The sequence below is a fragment of the Dendropsophus ebraccatus genome, chromosome 15, assembly GCF_027789765.1.
Source record: "Dendropsophus ebraccatus isolate aDenEbr1 chromosome 15, aDenEbr1.pat, whole genome shotgun sequence".
NCBI lineage: Eukaryota > Metazoa > Chordata > Amphibia > Anura > Hylidae > Dendropsophus > Dendropsophus ebraccatus.
Genome location: NC_091468.1, coordinates 4,151,215 through 4,167,530, shown reverse-complemented (window position 1 = coordinate 4,167,530; position 16,316 = coordinate 4,151,215). Strand labels below are relative to the sequence as shown.

The 16,316-nt window shown below is 42.3% G+C and overlaps 1 protein-coding gene across 3 annotated transcripts in view; it reads left to right on the top strand.

The window, feature by feature from the left end:
* The window catches only part of LHCGR (luteinizing hormone/choriogonadotropin receptor), an 86,108-nt gene extending 73,068 nt beyond the window's left edge, over positions 1 to 13,040 (top strand). For all 3 annotated transcript variants that reach the window (XM_069954354.1, XM_069954355.1, XM_069954353.1), the window contains 2 exons: positions 9,493 to 9,573; positions 10,570 to 13,040. In XM_069954354.1, the coding sequence (XP_069810455.1) occupies positions 9,493 to 9,573; positions 10,570 to 11,701 (1,213 nt within the window). In that variant the 3' untranslated portion in view covers positions 11,702 to 13,040. The remainder of the gene's footprint in view (positions 1 to 9,492; positions 9,574 to 10,569) is intronic.
* The last annotated feature ends 3,276 nt before the right edge of the window (positions 13,041 to 16,316 follow it).

The following is a 16,316-nucleotide window of genomic DNA, read 5'->3' as shown; positions in this document are numbered from 1 at the left end:
ACACAGGGGGTCTATACTGTGGGGGGGGGTTACACAGGGGGTCTATACTGTGGGGGGCTACACAGGGGGTCTATACTGTGGGGGGGGTTACACAGGGGGTCTATATCTACATTATCTGTACTCAGAGATATCACTGTGTTATCTGTGGTGTTACATAGGACTGCAGGTGACATCTACTACATTATCTGTACTCAGAGATATCACTGTGTTATCTGTGCTGTTCATAGGACTGCAGGTGACTACTACATTATCTGTACTCAGAGGGATATCATTGTGTTATCTGTGGTGTTACATAGGACTGCAGGTGATATCAGGTGACTTCTCCAGGTTGCAGAAGTTCAAACTTCATTGTGCCCTGCTGATAGGTTATTATGGGAGTTTTGCAGCATGTGGCTCTTCAGGTTGCAGCACTACAACCCCCATCATATCCAACTGGCAGTTTATGATGAGAGTTGTAGTTTTTCAGCTGGAGCGTCAAAGATTGGAATACAATGATTAGACAATTACACAGTACAGTCCATTAATTATAGGGGGCAGTAGTGCAGTACATGAGGTGGAGGCAGTGACAGTCCATTATCTATAGGGGGCAGTAGTGCAGTACATGAGGTGGAGGCAGTGGCAGGGCATTAGAACATGGTGGCACATTAGAGTAATTGGATATAACGTTAGATAGGACTTTGCCTGATCGGGTGAGATGGGGGGGGGCCCAAGCTAACATTTTGCACCAGGGCCCATCAGCCTTTAGCTACGCCCCTGGTCCTGAGTGTTATACAGAGCCATGTGTGCCGTTACATCCACCTACATCCATACTGTATAGTAACAAGTGCCGGATACCAGTTATCCACTATGTATGTATACAGTATATATCAGCTCTCCTCTATCCAGCTGTAGGAAATGTACATTAATGGCTTTATTACCCTCCGACATTGAGCTGGATCCGGCCATTACTGCTGTTTCAGAGATTTGTCATCAGCGTCGGAGGTTGTGATAAGGTTTCGGCCCGACCTATAAACCATCGTCTCCACTGACGCATAAACTTGTACAGTAACAATAGCTTCCCGGCCAAGTGAGCCGGTGCCACGTAATGGCTGCGACTCTGTGAGCTATCACCACCGCCGCCAGACCGACACCTCTTCCTTCTGGAACCATTCATTAAACAGCCATATTATAACTTATCTCCTCACATGGAGAATACTTCATATCGCTGATTTCCCAGTCCTACATAAAGCTTTGTCACTGTCTCATAAAAAGTTCCACCATTTTCCGTTCTTTACATTCTGTGGGGTGCACGGTCTCAGTCCTGTTTAGTCTTGTGCCGTGTGAGCGTGAAGGACATCAATCCCGCTGCTTCTGGAGATAACTGGAAATTTTACTCAACACTTCTTCACATACAGTCCAATCCCTGGATCACAGGGCGCAGGAGGCTAAAGGGCCGTTCACACGGGAAGATTATCGGGCCAAAAAGTACTGATAGTACTGATCAATGCTGTGCAATGGCATAGCATCCATCACTATATATAATCTAATGATTCCATATTTAACTGTAAAAAAAAGAATAGTAAAAAAGTTTTAAAAAATGTAAAAAAAAAAAAAAAAAAAAAAAAGCCTTATAGAATAAAGCTCCAATAAAAGTTTACATTTTCTATTTTCCCATTATAAAAATATGTAAAAAATAAACATGTTACATATGGTAGCGTTCAGAATTGTCCGCTCTACTAAAATATAACAATATTGTTCCCGCACGGTAAACTGTGTAAACGAAAGGAGGAAAAATATATATTTATGTTTACTTATATATTAAAAAAAAAAAATGTATAAAAAGTGGTCAAAATTTTTCTGTCACACTAAAGTAATACCAATAAAAACTAGAGATCAAGGTGTAAAAAATGACCCCCACCATCCCTGTAGGTGGAAAAGTAAAAGCGTTCTGGCTCCTAGAAGGCGTGAAGGAACATTGCTTCAGAGTGACCTGGACGTCAAGGCACCAATCACCTCTGCCATGAAGGGGTTAATATAAATTAATTAAATCCCAATAATTCTTAACCTACTAACACTAATGGTGCGTTTACACAGACAGATTTCTCTGACAGATTTTTTAAGCCAAAGCCAGGAATGGATTTGAAAAGAGGAGAAATCTCAGTCTTTCCTTTATGACCTGTTCCCTGTTTATAGTCTGTTCCTGGTTTTGGCTTCAAATATCTGTCAGATAAATCTCTCTGTGTAAACGCACCATTAGTTCTTTTAACTCTCCTAAAATCCATCCAGCAGCAACAGCATATACAGTATACACAGCAGCTACAGCATATCCAGTATACACAGCAGCTACAGCATATCCAGTATACACAGCTTATACAGTATACACAGCAGCTACAGCATATCCAGTATACACAGCTTATACAGCATATCCAGTATACACAGCTTATACAGCATATACAGTATACACAGCTTATACAGCATATACAGTATACACAGCATATACAGTATACACAGCAGCTACAGCATATACAGTATACACAGCAGCTACAGCATATCCAGTATACACAGCTTATACAGCATATCCAGTATACACAGCTTATACAGCATATACAGTATACACAGCTTATACAGCATATCCAGTATACACAGCATATACAGTATACACAGCAGCTACAGCATATCCAGTATACACAGCTAATACAGCATATCCAGTATACACAGCTTATACAGCATATCCAGTATACACAGCTTATACAGCATATCCAGTATACACAGCAGCTACAGCATATACAGTATACACAGCAGCAACAGCATACAGTATACACAGCTTATACAGCATATACAGTATACACAGCAGCTACAGCATATACAGTATACACAGCTTAAACAGCATATACAGTATACACAGCTTATACAGCATATACAGTATACACAGCTTATACAGCATATACAGTATACACAGCTTATACAGCATATACAGTATACACAGCTTATACAGCATATACAGTATACACAGCTTATACAGCGTATACAGTATACACAGCTTATACAGCGTATACAGTATACACAGCAGCTACAGCGTATACAGTATACACAGCTTATACAGCATATGCAGTATACACAGCATATACAGTATACACAGCATATCCAGCATACACAGCAGCTACAGCATATACAGTATACATAGCATATCCAGTATACACAGCTTATACAGCATATCCAGTATACACAGCTTATACAGCATATACAGTATACACAGCATATACAGCAGCTACAGCATATACAGTATATCCAGCATATACAGCAGCTACAGCATATACAGTATACACAGCATATCCAGCAGCTACAGCATATCCAGTATACACAGCATATCCAGTATACACAGCTTATACAGAATATATAAAATATACACAGCTTATACAGCATATACAGTATACACAGCATATACAGCAGCTACAGCATATACAGTATACACAGCATATCCAGCATACACAGCAGCTACAGCATATACAGTATACACAGCATATCCAGCTGCTACAGCGTATACAGCAGCTACAGCATATACAGTATATACAGCAGCTAAAGTGTATACAGTATATGCACCATATACAGCAGCTACAGTGGATACAGCAGCTACAGTATATACAGCATACACAGTACACATATACAGCAGCTACAGTATATACAGCATATCCAGCAGCTACAATATATACAGCATATCCAGCAGCTACAGTATATACAGTATACACAGCATATCCAGCATATACAGCAGCTACAGCATATACAGTATACACAGCTGCTAGTGTACACAGCAGCTACAGCATATACAGCAGCTAAAGTGTATACAGTATATGCAGCATATACAGCAGCTACAGTGGATACAGCAGCTACAGTATATACAGCATACACAGTACACATATACAGCAGCTACAGTACAGCACATCCAGCAGCTACTATACAGCATCTACAGTATATACAGCATATCCAGCAGCTACAATATATACAGCAGCTACAATATATACAGCATATCCAGCAGCTACAATATATACAGCATATCCAGCAGCTACAATATATCCAGCAGCTACAGTATATACAGCATATCCAGCAGCTACAGTATATACAGCATATCCAGCAGCTACAATATATACAGCATATCCAGCAGCTACAATATATACAGCATATCCAGCAGCTACAGTATATACAGCATATCCAGCAGCTGTGAACTGAAAGAAAGGGAAAACCTTTATTACTCATTCATGAACTATGCCGGTGCCATTAGCCGCTCCGATCCTCCTGGTGCCAGGTCCTATAGCAGGTGTGAACAGATTCCTTACATACTGTATGGGAATATTGTTATCATTCCATCCTGGAATAAATCACTTCATATCCCGTCTCCATTCTCTAATATTTTGCAAACCACACAGGTCATATCACACATTAGCTGGGTCAAGAGAAGAAGACGATTGGTCTCCAGTCAATAAAAACAACGTTAGGATCCAAAAACACCCAGGACGCCATCTTAACGTACTTCATAAAAGAGACAAGAAGAGGGCACTCACCCATGGTTTCACTTCTTTATTGAGTTCCCCTAGATTCCCTGCAGGGTTAAATTTCATGTCCGCTCAGCCAATCAGCGACTGGGGCGGGACACTGTCCTAGTCATTGACTGGCTAAGTGGGCAATCGCTCAGCTGGGCTGTGACATTGCAGCTGGAAGAGCTGGGTACATGATGTACACCGATTTCAGCTGAAGATGACAACTGGCAACCGTCAACAGGACCCAGGAGCGACACTTCGGAGACACGAGGAGGGGTAGGTAAGTTTACTTGTTTATTATTCTCTCTCACCCCCGTCTGCTGATTTTAAAATTTGTGGGACTTCCTCTTCAATTTTTGCAGATTGCGGATCCATACATATACGGACAGTGTTAACAGCTCAATTTAAACCAATGGGCTCTAAACTTATCCGTAATTGTGGATCCACAATTCTGGACAAAACTACGGAAGGTGTGACCGCAGCCTGACCCCTTACAGTTACTGGGGACGGTTTTGTACAATTTGAGCTAGATCTGGTATCTCTAGTATCTGGTAGTTCTCGGATATCTCTGGTGTATCTGGTATCTGGTATCTCTGGTAGTTCTCTGGTATGTGGTATCTCTGGTAGTTCTCTGATATCTCTAGTAGTTCTCTGGTATCTCTGGTAGTTCTCTGATATCTCTAGTAGTTCTCTGGTATCTCTGGTATCTCTGGTAGTTCTCTGGTATCTGGTATCTCGGGTAGTTCTCTGGTATCTGGTATCTCTGGTAGTTCTCTGGTATCTCTGGTAGTCCTCTGATATCTCTAGTAGTTCTCTGGTATCTCTGGTAGTTCTCTGGTATCTGGTATCTCTGGTAGTTCTCTGGTATCTGGTATCTCTGGTAGTTCTCTGGTATCTCTGGTAGTTCTTTGGTATCTGGTATCTCTGGTAGTTCTCTGGTATCTGGTATCTCTGGTAGTTCTCTGGTCTCTGATATCTTTGGTAGTTCTCTGGTATCTCTGGTAGTTCTCTGGTATCTCTAGTAGTTCTCTGGTCTCTGATATCTTTGGTAGTTCTCTGGTATCTCTGGTTTGCAATCTTTGCAGATTGCGGATCCATACATATACGGACAGCTCAAACTTATCCGTAATTGTGGATCCACAATTCTTGACAAAACTACAGAAGGTCACTGAATATAATATAGCAGCACAGGCAAAATTAGAAAAAATAGATTAGTGCACGCCTCACCAGACTGGGCTCAATGTCCGGGATAATCCAATGAATTTGAAGGAGACAGCACTTTGTAAAGTGAAAAACAGTGACCTTTATTCACACCTCAATGTTGCGACGTTTCGGCTATACACAGTAGCCTTTCTCAAGCATGATGCTTGAGAAAGGCTACTGTGTATAGCCGAAACGTCGCAACATTGAGGTGTGAATAAAGGTCACCGTTTTTCACTTTACAAAGTGCTTTCTCCTTCAAATTCATAAAACTACGGAAGGTGTCACTGCAGCCTCTCCCCTTACAGTTACTGGGGAAGGTTTTGTACAAATTAAGCTGGATCTGGTATCTGGTGGTTCTCAGATATCTCTGGTGTATCTGGTATCTCTGGTAGTTCTCTGGTATCTGGTATCTCTGGTAGTTCTCTGGTATCTGATTTCTCTGGTATCTGGTATCTCTGGTAGTTCTCTGGTATCTGGTATCTCTGGGGTATCTGGTATCTCTGGTAGTTCTCTGGTATCTGGTATCTCTGGGGTATCTGGTATCTCTGGTAGTTCTCTGGTATCTGGTATCTCTGGTGTATCTGGTATCTCTGGTATGTCTGGTAGTTCTCTGGTAGCTATCTGGTTTCTCTGGTATCTGGTTTCTCTGGTATCTCTGGTACCTGGTAGTTCTCTGGTATCTCAAGGTATCTGGTATCTCTGGTAGTTCTCTGGTATCTGGTTTCTCTGGGGTATCTGTATCTTTGGTACCTGGTAGTTCTCTGGTATTTGGTTTCTCTGGGGTATCTGTATCTCTGGTATCAGGTAGTTCTCTGGTATCTGGTTTCTCTGGGGTATCTGTATCTCTGGTATCAGGTAGTTCTCTGGTATCTGGTTTCTCTGGGGTATCTGTATCTTTGGTACCTGGTAGTTCTCTGGTATTTGGTTTCTCTGGGGTATCTGTATCTCTGGTATCAGGTAGTTCTCTGGTATCTGGTTTCTCTGGGGTATCTGTATCTCTGGTACCTGGTAGTTCTCTGGTATTTGGTTTCTCTGGGGTATCTGTATCTCTGGTATCAGGTAGTTCTCTGGTATCGCTGGTCTCTGGTATCTCTGCTATCTAGTATCTCTGGTAGTTCTCTGGTATCTGGTTTCTCTGGTATCTGGTTTCTCTGGTATCTCAAGGTATCTGGCATCTCTGGTAGTTCTCTGGTATCTCTGGGGTATCTGGCATCTCTGGTACCTGGTAGTTCTCTGGTATCTCAAGGTCTCTGGTTTCTCTGGTATCTCAGGGGTATCTGGTTTCTCTGGTAGTTCTCTGGGGTATCTGGTTTCTCTGGTACCTGGTTTCTCTGGGGTATCTGGTTTCTCTGGTAGTTCTCTGGGGTATCTGGTAGTTCTCTGGTATCTCTGGGGTATCTGGTTTCTCTGGTATCTCTTGGGTATCTGGTGTCTCTGGGGTATCTGGTTTCTCTGGTAGTTCTCTGGTATCTCTGGGGTATCTGATTTCTCTGGTATCTCTGGTATCTGGTTTCTCTGGTAGTTCTCTGGTATCTGGTATCTCTTGTAGTTCTCTGGTCTCTCCGAGTTCTTTGCGTCTTTATTGCTGTAATATTGTATTTTATGCTTTAGTGGTTCCTTACACTTATAGAGACGATACCAGCCGTTACATTTTCTTCATTTCTTTCCAGACTTGTTTTCTTCCTGTTATATATTTCTTGCTATAATCCACTTTCATTTACTACGACCTTCTTGTCAATCACTGAAGAGCAGACAGAGATCAGTACAATGTTATTATAGCTTTCAGCCATAATACGTCCATAAACACAGGACAGATATATTGTCTTCACGTTTAACCCTCTTGTCTCAAGTTCTCCATATTATAAGGCCCCCTAGAAAAATAGGTCAAACTGTATGACCCCTGAGGGGGGGCAGTCAGTTTTTTGTGCAGCCGCATGGAATCCCATTTGGAGTGTATACAGTGTGAATACCCGCTGACCGGGATTACATAGAAAACAATGTGAATCCGCCTTTTCAATACATAGCGGCCCCTGTTGCAATCTGCAACAACGGCCATTATTTATTGAAAATATACAGTGTGTGAATGAGGCCTTAAATTGTGTAGTGACCCCCCCCCCAACTGGTTGCACCCAGTAGTCGCCAAGCACGTAACACACAGAGCTCCCCCACATTGTTATATAAAGGGATTACTGACGTGATGCTACACCCATATGGATTTATACAGTTCATACTATTCTGCATTCGGTGAACGTCCCTGGTGACATATCCTGTCTGTGACTGCTACAAGGAAAATTTATGGCCGGCCCAAACCTCTGCCAGCAATAAGAGCTGAGCACTGGGGATCTTAGGAGCCGGACCATGTCAATCAGCAAACCGTCAGAGCGGCTTTTCTATGGAGAAGGAGTTATGGTCATCATACAATCACTTTAAGTCATAAACAGCTGCTCTTAGATAGAACGCAGGATTTCCCCAGTCTAGAATTTTCAATTTCCTCTATACGACGCAAGATTGCAGTCAGATATCCCGCATTGCTTCCATTCTCCAAGGATATTGCTATACATGTATGTATCTATGCACCAGAATGGGCTGCACTGGAGAACTAATAGTGTGCTTAATCATTCCTAACAGTACAAGATCTTTGTGCCTTTTAGACTTATATCAGACTGGACCTATTCTCGTACTATACATTGACATTGGGTGACAGATCCACATTACCTACAGTCCACCGGCTGACAGGTGCTGAAGGTTCTTGATCAATATTATCATTATAAATGTTATTTCCAATTAAACGTTTTATCAGTTAGAGGACACCATACACATTATAGAACAACAATCATCTAGACCCACCGATTGTGGCAGGACTGGCTGTATATTGTGCATGAGGCCTGTATAATGTGTATGGGGAGGATTGGCCATATTTGCCTTATAGATAAGCTTTTACCAGAGGAGTCTGACCATGCCGAACTGCCCCTCACCCCATCTAGTACCGAGCTAAGGGGTTCATGTGAATGGGGTGAAGGGGAGACATATAATATACCTTTACCCTACATATAAATTTGCCTGTATAACCTTTCCCATAGGGTTGACTACACACACAAGCCTTCTCTGCCTATAGTTAAACTGTTTCTGCCATTTCTAGTAACTTCCGACGTGACCCTTGGCTGTATCTTAGAAGGGCAGTGGGTTTCAGGAGTGAGACCCAGTGTGATCTGTAAGTTCTGACATGTCTGACGACTAGTGTTAAGTGGAGAGGCTTGACTGTTCGGCAACAGCCACAGACTGTATCCATGTTCTCCAGGACTCCCTAGAGCGGCATCCAACCTCTGTAGCTGCATGGAGTCAAATGCTGAGCATTCGGCCTCTCCGCTCCTGAGGACACATTCCCAGTAACGCTATTGACTCCTAACCTGTATCCTTCAGCCGTTCCTCCCGTCTCCCCTTCCTAATAATCCCTTTCTATTACTTTTTAATTGTATCTTCTCTTCGACTCCCATAGTGGGGATGTTTCCATTGCTTTGTGTTGAGTTTTTCTCTAAGAATTTATCAGCACCTTAAAAATGTGATCAAGTAAAGGAAAGGGGAGGGATACCCTGCTGTTCTTTTCTCCATATGACAGCACTTTGTAGATGCACAATCCTCTAACATCGCTTTGTACAGGTTTTGTTAACCTTAAAATCAATAGAAAGCAATGTTAAAAAAAAGTACAAGTAAATAAAAGTGACAGCAAAGTTCATTGTTTTGATGTTTCATTACATTCTGTTCTCCGTTCTCCCCCCAGGCTTAACTTCCCTCTTGCGTTAGTCGGAAACTTAACAAACCAATGTGATAATTCACCGAAGAAGCAACCGAATGACACCAAGTAAGTGGGTACAAATGACTGTTAGTGGGGCTGCCCGTCTGTCCAAGGACCAAGTGTTACTACCATTTAAATAAACTTTTGACATGTCCCAAAGATGTAAAAGGTTTTGATTAATTGAGCGGGTTTTGAGACATAGCCGGGAGTAGAGTGCAGAAGAGGAGGATAGAGGAGATGGGAGGGGTCTGGAGGGGGGCGGTGCACTGAGAGATAGATGCACTGGGGACCAAAACCAAATCAAATCAAATACAAATAATCAAATACAAAACATTCAGCAACAGCTTAGCCTCTGCAGAACTAAGGGATCAGCCATATGGGGATCCACCATGTCCAATTGCTTGACATTTGCCATTGTGCATACAGGTCTCATGTTGTTTCCACATTAGATAAATCGGAAAATCCCAACAAAATCGCTCAACTCAGCTGACTTTTATGTACAGCCATGATAAGGATTGTCATCATGAGTACATAAGAGTCAATTAAAATGAGGATCACAAGAATCCATGTTTTGGGTCAGCTTGACAAAGTCCATAAAGGGGTCTGTTGGGATACCCACACCCATTTACTTGTCAGGCATGTTAGTACTCAGTATTCTTCATACTTTGACTATACAAAATAGTGAAAATAGAGCAATTTGCCTGTAAAACAGCAAAGCCAAAGATAACAATTTTGTTGAGCCGGTTATCTTAAGTCTATGGGGGAAAGAGAGATCAGACATGCTGAATTCAATACGTGGTGGCCTTTCATTCACAGAGAGATAAGGTACTGCCAGAGGTTCCTGGCAGCACCTTATTCCCTCACCCTACACATGCTCTCTTGGCTGAACCAAGCACACAGCTGTATGGGAGGAACAGGAGGAGTAGTGGCCACCTATGAGCCAGGATTGGTTCCATCTATATACACTAATCATGGTTCAGGGTGGGAATTCTAAAAACATATAAACAGACACCTATACCATTTCGTTATATATGCTGAACCTATTTTTTTGCATCTCTCCAGTTCAGAGCTATCAGTGGACTACGAATATTTGTGCCCGCCGAGAACCCTCAGATGCACCCCGGAGCCCGATGCCTTTAACCCTTGTGAGGATATAATGGGCTATGACTTCCTTCGAGTCCTGATCTGGATAATCAGCATACTTGCTATTGCAGGAAATGTTGTCGTTCTCCTTGTCCTGCTGACCAGTCGGTACAAGCTAACAGTCCCTCGCTTCCTGATGTGTAACCTGTCGTTTGCAGATTTTTGCATGGGTATTTATCTCCTGCTTATAGCATCGGTCGACTCCAAGACGAAGAGTCAGTACTATAACCATGCTATTGACTGGCAGACAGGGAGTGGCTGCAGTGCGTCGGGCTTCTTCACGGTATTTGCCAGTGAGCTTTCTGTGTACACGCTGACTGTGATAACCCTAGAGAGGTGGCACACTATAACCTATGCAATGCAACTTGATCGTAAGCTGCGTATAAGACATGCAATCCTGATCATGCTTGGAGGCTGGATATTTTCATTGTTAATCGCCATTCTCCCACTTATTGGTGTAAGCAACTACATTAAAGTCAGTATATGTCTGCCAATGGACATAGAGACCCCTCTTTCGCAGGCGTACATCATCATCATCTTGGTGCTCAATGTCATCGCCTTCATCATCATATGTGCCTGTTACATTAAAATCTACATTGCCGTTCAAAACCCGGAGCTCACGCCGACCAACAAAGATACCAAAATAGCCAAGAAAATGGCGGTGCTCATCTTCACCGACTTTACCTGCATGGCACCAATATCGTTCTTCGCCATTTCTGCTGCCTTCAAAGTTCCCCTTATCACTGTGACCAATTCCAAAATATTGTTGGTCTTGTTCTACCCCGTAAATTCCTGTGCCAATCCGTTCCTATATGCAATCTTTACCAAAGCATTCCGAAGGGATTTCTTTCTGCTTATGAGCAAGTTTGGTTGCTGTAAGACTCAAGCGGAACTTTACAGAGTCAACAACTTTACTGGTTATACCTCCCACTGCAAGACCGACAGCTTAGATACTGGACCAAAAAAGACCTCTCGAGCGGAACTGCATCTGGCCAACTTTGATTGCCAGTACTTCAAGGTAAATGACAAACCGACATGTCTGGACACTTAGGTATACAACTCAACCTGTGATCTTTATTTAAACTGCACTAAAGATTTCTTAAGAGGAAACTCTATGTAAATATGTACATCTATTTATGTATATATGAGATTTGACTAAACTAGTGATTCCCAACCAGAGTGCCCTGGGCCTCCAGTAGTCAACTGGAAAAAACTCTTGTAGCTTTAGCAGACTAACCACAAGTAAGAAACCAAAGGCCGTCCACAAATACTGGACTACAATGGGTGTTGCAGAGTCTGGACAATTATCCTCAGATTTAAGACTGAAGGGATAAGATGTGAGCCCTAAGTGTGATTACTGTGAGGGGGACAAGATATCAGCTCTGAATGTGATTAGTTTTTTGTTGTTGTTTTTTTTGTTTTTTTTTGGGGGGGGGGGCATGTGAGCCCTGAGTGTAAATGCTGCCAGGAGGAAGGGCTGTAATGCGATTGGTGTCTCTGGGGATAAGGGTACCAATTAAACGAAGATATTTTTAACGATTAACAATTGCAAATGAGATCTACCTGAAATCGTTCAACATATTACACAGAACAATAGTCGTTAGTTACTACGAGCGTTTACACCACCTGATCCCAGCAAATGGAGAAATGATGTGGAAATACACTGAGCGATTAGTGAACGATTAACAATTTTAGGTTTCGCTCAAAAGATGCGACCAACAACACACAATTTTTTCTAACGTTGACTGCATACACATAAAACGATTATCATTGAAACTTGAACACCATTATGATTTTCCCATAATCGTCCCGTGTAATATAATCGTCCCGGGTAATAGGGCCCCAAGATATAAGCCCTGAATGTGATTGCAGCTAGAATGGATGAGATGTGAACAAGAAGTCTGATATTTTGTTTGGGAGTGGAGGAGGTAGGACAGGATTCTTCAAGATTTTTTTTTTTATTTTTTCAGAGGCTGGGAAACACGGGACTTAATGGTGGATATTTTAATTCTTGTACACAGGTATTTTTGTATATTATGTTCTATAGGAACAAGTAACAAGTAAACAAGTGCCGATAGAGATTGTGCTAGCATAAAGAAGGTGTTAATAAAATTATGTTTTAAATAAACTGGCAAAACCTTGATGTTTTGTAAACAAAGGCAACGTAAAGTGTTAAAAAACAGTGAATACCTGGAAATGACTCATGGGGGAAAAAAACTATAAAAACTGCTTCAAGAAGGTTGGAATGAAATAAACTGTATATATGCAAATGTAATGGTGATATATGTAAATGATGACTATAGTAGATGCAAAGGGAACGGTAACTGGGGGAATCAATTATCTATAAGAAGACAATACTACCTTACTTCTCTAGCCTGGATACAAGATGAGATACAGTTGGTGTCTCTACTCTGGATCCAAGATGAGATACAGTTGGGCTCCTCTAGTCTGGATCCAAGATGAGATACAGTTGGGCTCCTCTAGTCTGGATACAAGATGAGATACAGTTGGTGCATCTAGCTTTGATACAAAACGAGATACGGTTGGTGCGTCTAGCCTGCATCCAAGATGAGATATGGTTGGGCATGGAAGATACAGGTTCCATAAAGTGTCCTGCAACAGTTTGGCTCAAAGATGTTGAATCTGTTCTTGTACATTCGGTACACTCATACAGTAGGTTGCCACAGCCGGTCTCACCAGTGCTCGATTGGTGATAAATCTGGCTACTGGGTTTTCGAGAAAGATTTGTACTCTAGTAGAGAGGTCCCTGGAAATCCCTTGCTGTGTATGGGCGACCATTCTCCTGAAGTTGTTAGCTCTGCCAAGTGCCGCAGGATATCCTGCACATCTCACCGTCATCCATGTTTTGATGAGATACAAGGTTACTCCTCTCTGAGTCGTTGTCAAGAATAGTGTTAAAGGATGTGACTAGTATTAAAGGGAATCCGTCAGCTCCCGGGCCCTACCTAAGGTGCTGACAGTGTGCTGTAGCTGGCAGACCCCTAGTAAGCATGGTGCCTTTTTGGTAATTTTCCGTGCAGCGGATTATGTACAATCTTATGTCTCCTACTGTCACAGAGCAGTTGTTCGTGCCACACTTGTCATGCATCCTCCTCCCTCTTCATGAATAATCAATGCTGCCCGGCCTCCTGCTCGCTCAGCTGTTAAGATTGCAGATCAGTCCTCTGTAGGCAGGTTATCTCTGAAAGAATCTTTCCTCTGTAATGTGTTGGAGCTGTGGTCTAGGGGTAACTCACTTGTCTAGAGTCCTGCCAGCCGTTCATTCTCTGGTTCAAATCCCCTGATGGAAATTAAACTGATGTCTTTTTTTTCCCTCATTATTGTATCATTTTTAAGGCTATGTTCACACACACAGTATTTTTGGTCAGTATTTTGCAACCAAAACCAGTAGTGGATTGAAAACACTGAACGGCTATGTTCACACACTGTTGAAATTGAGTAAATGGCTGTCTTTTAATGGCAAATAATTACAGATTTTTTTAAAACAACGTCCGATATTTGCCATTAAATGATGGTCATCTGCTCAATTTCAACAGTGTGAGAACATAGCCTTTCTGTGTTCTCAATCCCCTCCTGGTTTTGGTTGCAAAATACTGACCAAAATACTGAGCAAAAAATACTGTGTGAACATAGCCTTAAAAATGATACAATAATGAGAAAAAAAAGACATTATTTAATTTTCATCAGGGGATTTGAATCAGAGAATGAACTGCTGTCAGGTCCCTAGACAGGTGAGTTACCCCTAGACCACAGCTCCAACACATAAGGGAGGAGAGATTCTTTCAGAGATAACCTTCCTACAGAGGACTGATCTGCAATCAGCTGACAGCTAAGCGAGCAGGAGGCCGGGCAGCATTGATTATTCATGAAGAGGGAGGAGGATGCATGACAAGTGTGGCACGAACAATTGCTCTGTGACAGGAGACATAAGATTGTACATAATCCGCTGCATGGAAAATTACCAAAAAGGCACCATGCTCACTGGGGGGCTGCCAGCTACAGCACACTGTCAGCACCTTAGGTAGGGCCCGGGAGCTGACGGATTCCCTTTAAGTGTATACACATCTGTGGAACAATTACATTCAACGAGTGCACAAAGATGCATAATTCATAGTACATATAATAGTAGTTTTTCTATAATAACCTCCGATCCTTGATAAAGTTATGAGATGAGTGAACTTCGAGTACGGTCAGAATCGTCCGAACGTGAACTCCCGACATTTGAATACCAGTGACTGAAGTTGGATGCAGCCCTAGGGAGCCGGTAAAACATGGATACAGCCATAGGCTGGGTTCACACTATGTATATTTGAGGCTGTATTTGTGAGGCTGTATAGCAACCAAAACCAGGAATGGATTGAAAACACAGAAAGGCTCTGTTCACATAATGTTGTAATTGAGTGGATGGCCGTCATTTAATGGCAAATATTTGCTGTTATTTTAAAACAACGGCTGTGGTATTGAAATAATGGCCGTTATTTACTGTTATATGGCGGCCATCCACTCAATTTCAACATTGTGTGAACAGATCCTTTCTGTGTTTTCAATCCACTCCTGGTTTTGGTTGCTATGAGGACCTGACATGAGAACCAAATACAGCCTCAAATATACATAGTGTGAACCCAGCCATAGGCTGCATCCACCAGGACTCCCTAGGGCTGCATCCAACTTCTTCAGCCACCGGTATTTGAGTGCTGAACAATCGGAGCACGCTCCAGTTGCGCTCATCTCTATAAATAACCAATCTTCCAGGTATAACATCAGCCATGGATTCCCCCGGTGTCTTGACCAGTATACTCCGGATTGAATAAAACTCTTGTTTGAATGTGAGTTGTGGAGTGCTGCGGTCTTTTCCTCGGATATATTCCATGGTGGTCTCCTGTGTAACATCCATCAGATTCAGCAACATCTCACAGCAGATGCCAAATGATGAAAAACCTTTATAAGTAAGTTGCACCCAGTGACTCCTGCTGGCTCCTCTCTGATACACAGGGTGCATACACTGCATGACCATAGTGTTCAGATGAAGGTGATTTTATAGATATATTTCGGTCCGACAAGTGTGGACCCCAGAGTATCACCGGTAATATGTTTACTTCAATAATGCATTCAGGATTTTATACTTTTCTTTGTCTATCACCGTTCTGAGCCACCACTAGGATTGTAACATTTTCTGTAGTTAGGAAAATAGAGAAGTGCAATCCATGACTTGACAAGCTAGATCAAGTGTGCACCCTGAGGGTTTTACGGTTGGCGAGGGGTTCCCCAAGCGTCTTATTCTTTGCTCAGCCACAAGGTCGGGGTTAGGTACTTACAGGCTGCTCACTCCTGGTAGAATATCCTATGTACTAGGATTCTTCGTGAAGTTCCACAAATTCTCTATAGTTTATAACTGAGGGGTGTAGACAGGTGGTTATAGCCGCTTTACATGACCAGGCCCATCCTGAATCCCTGTACACCATCAGCTGGATGTGCTGGCAGGGACATGTTCCCAGCCTTAGGGTACTATTCCACAAAATGATTAACGATAAGCAATTTCAAATGACCGCTATGGCGAACAACTTGAAATTGTTCACCCAATTACACAGAATGATGATTGTTACTTTTGATTGTTCTTGCGGTCTACATGTCGTCATTACCGCGTT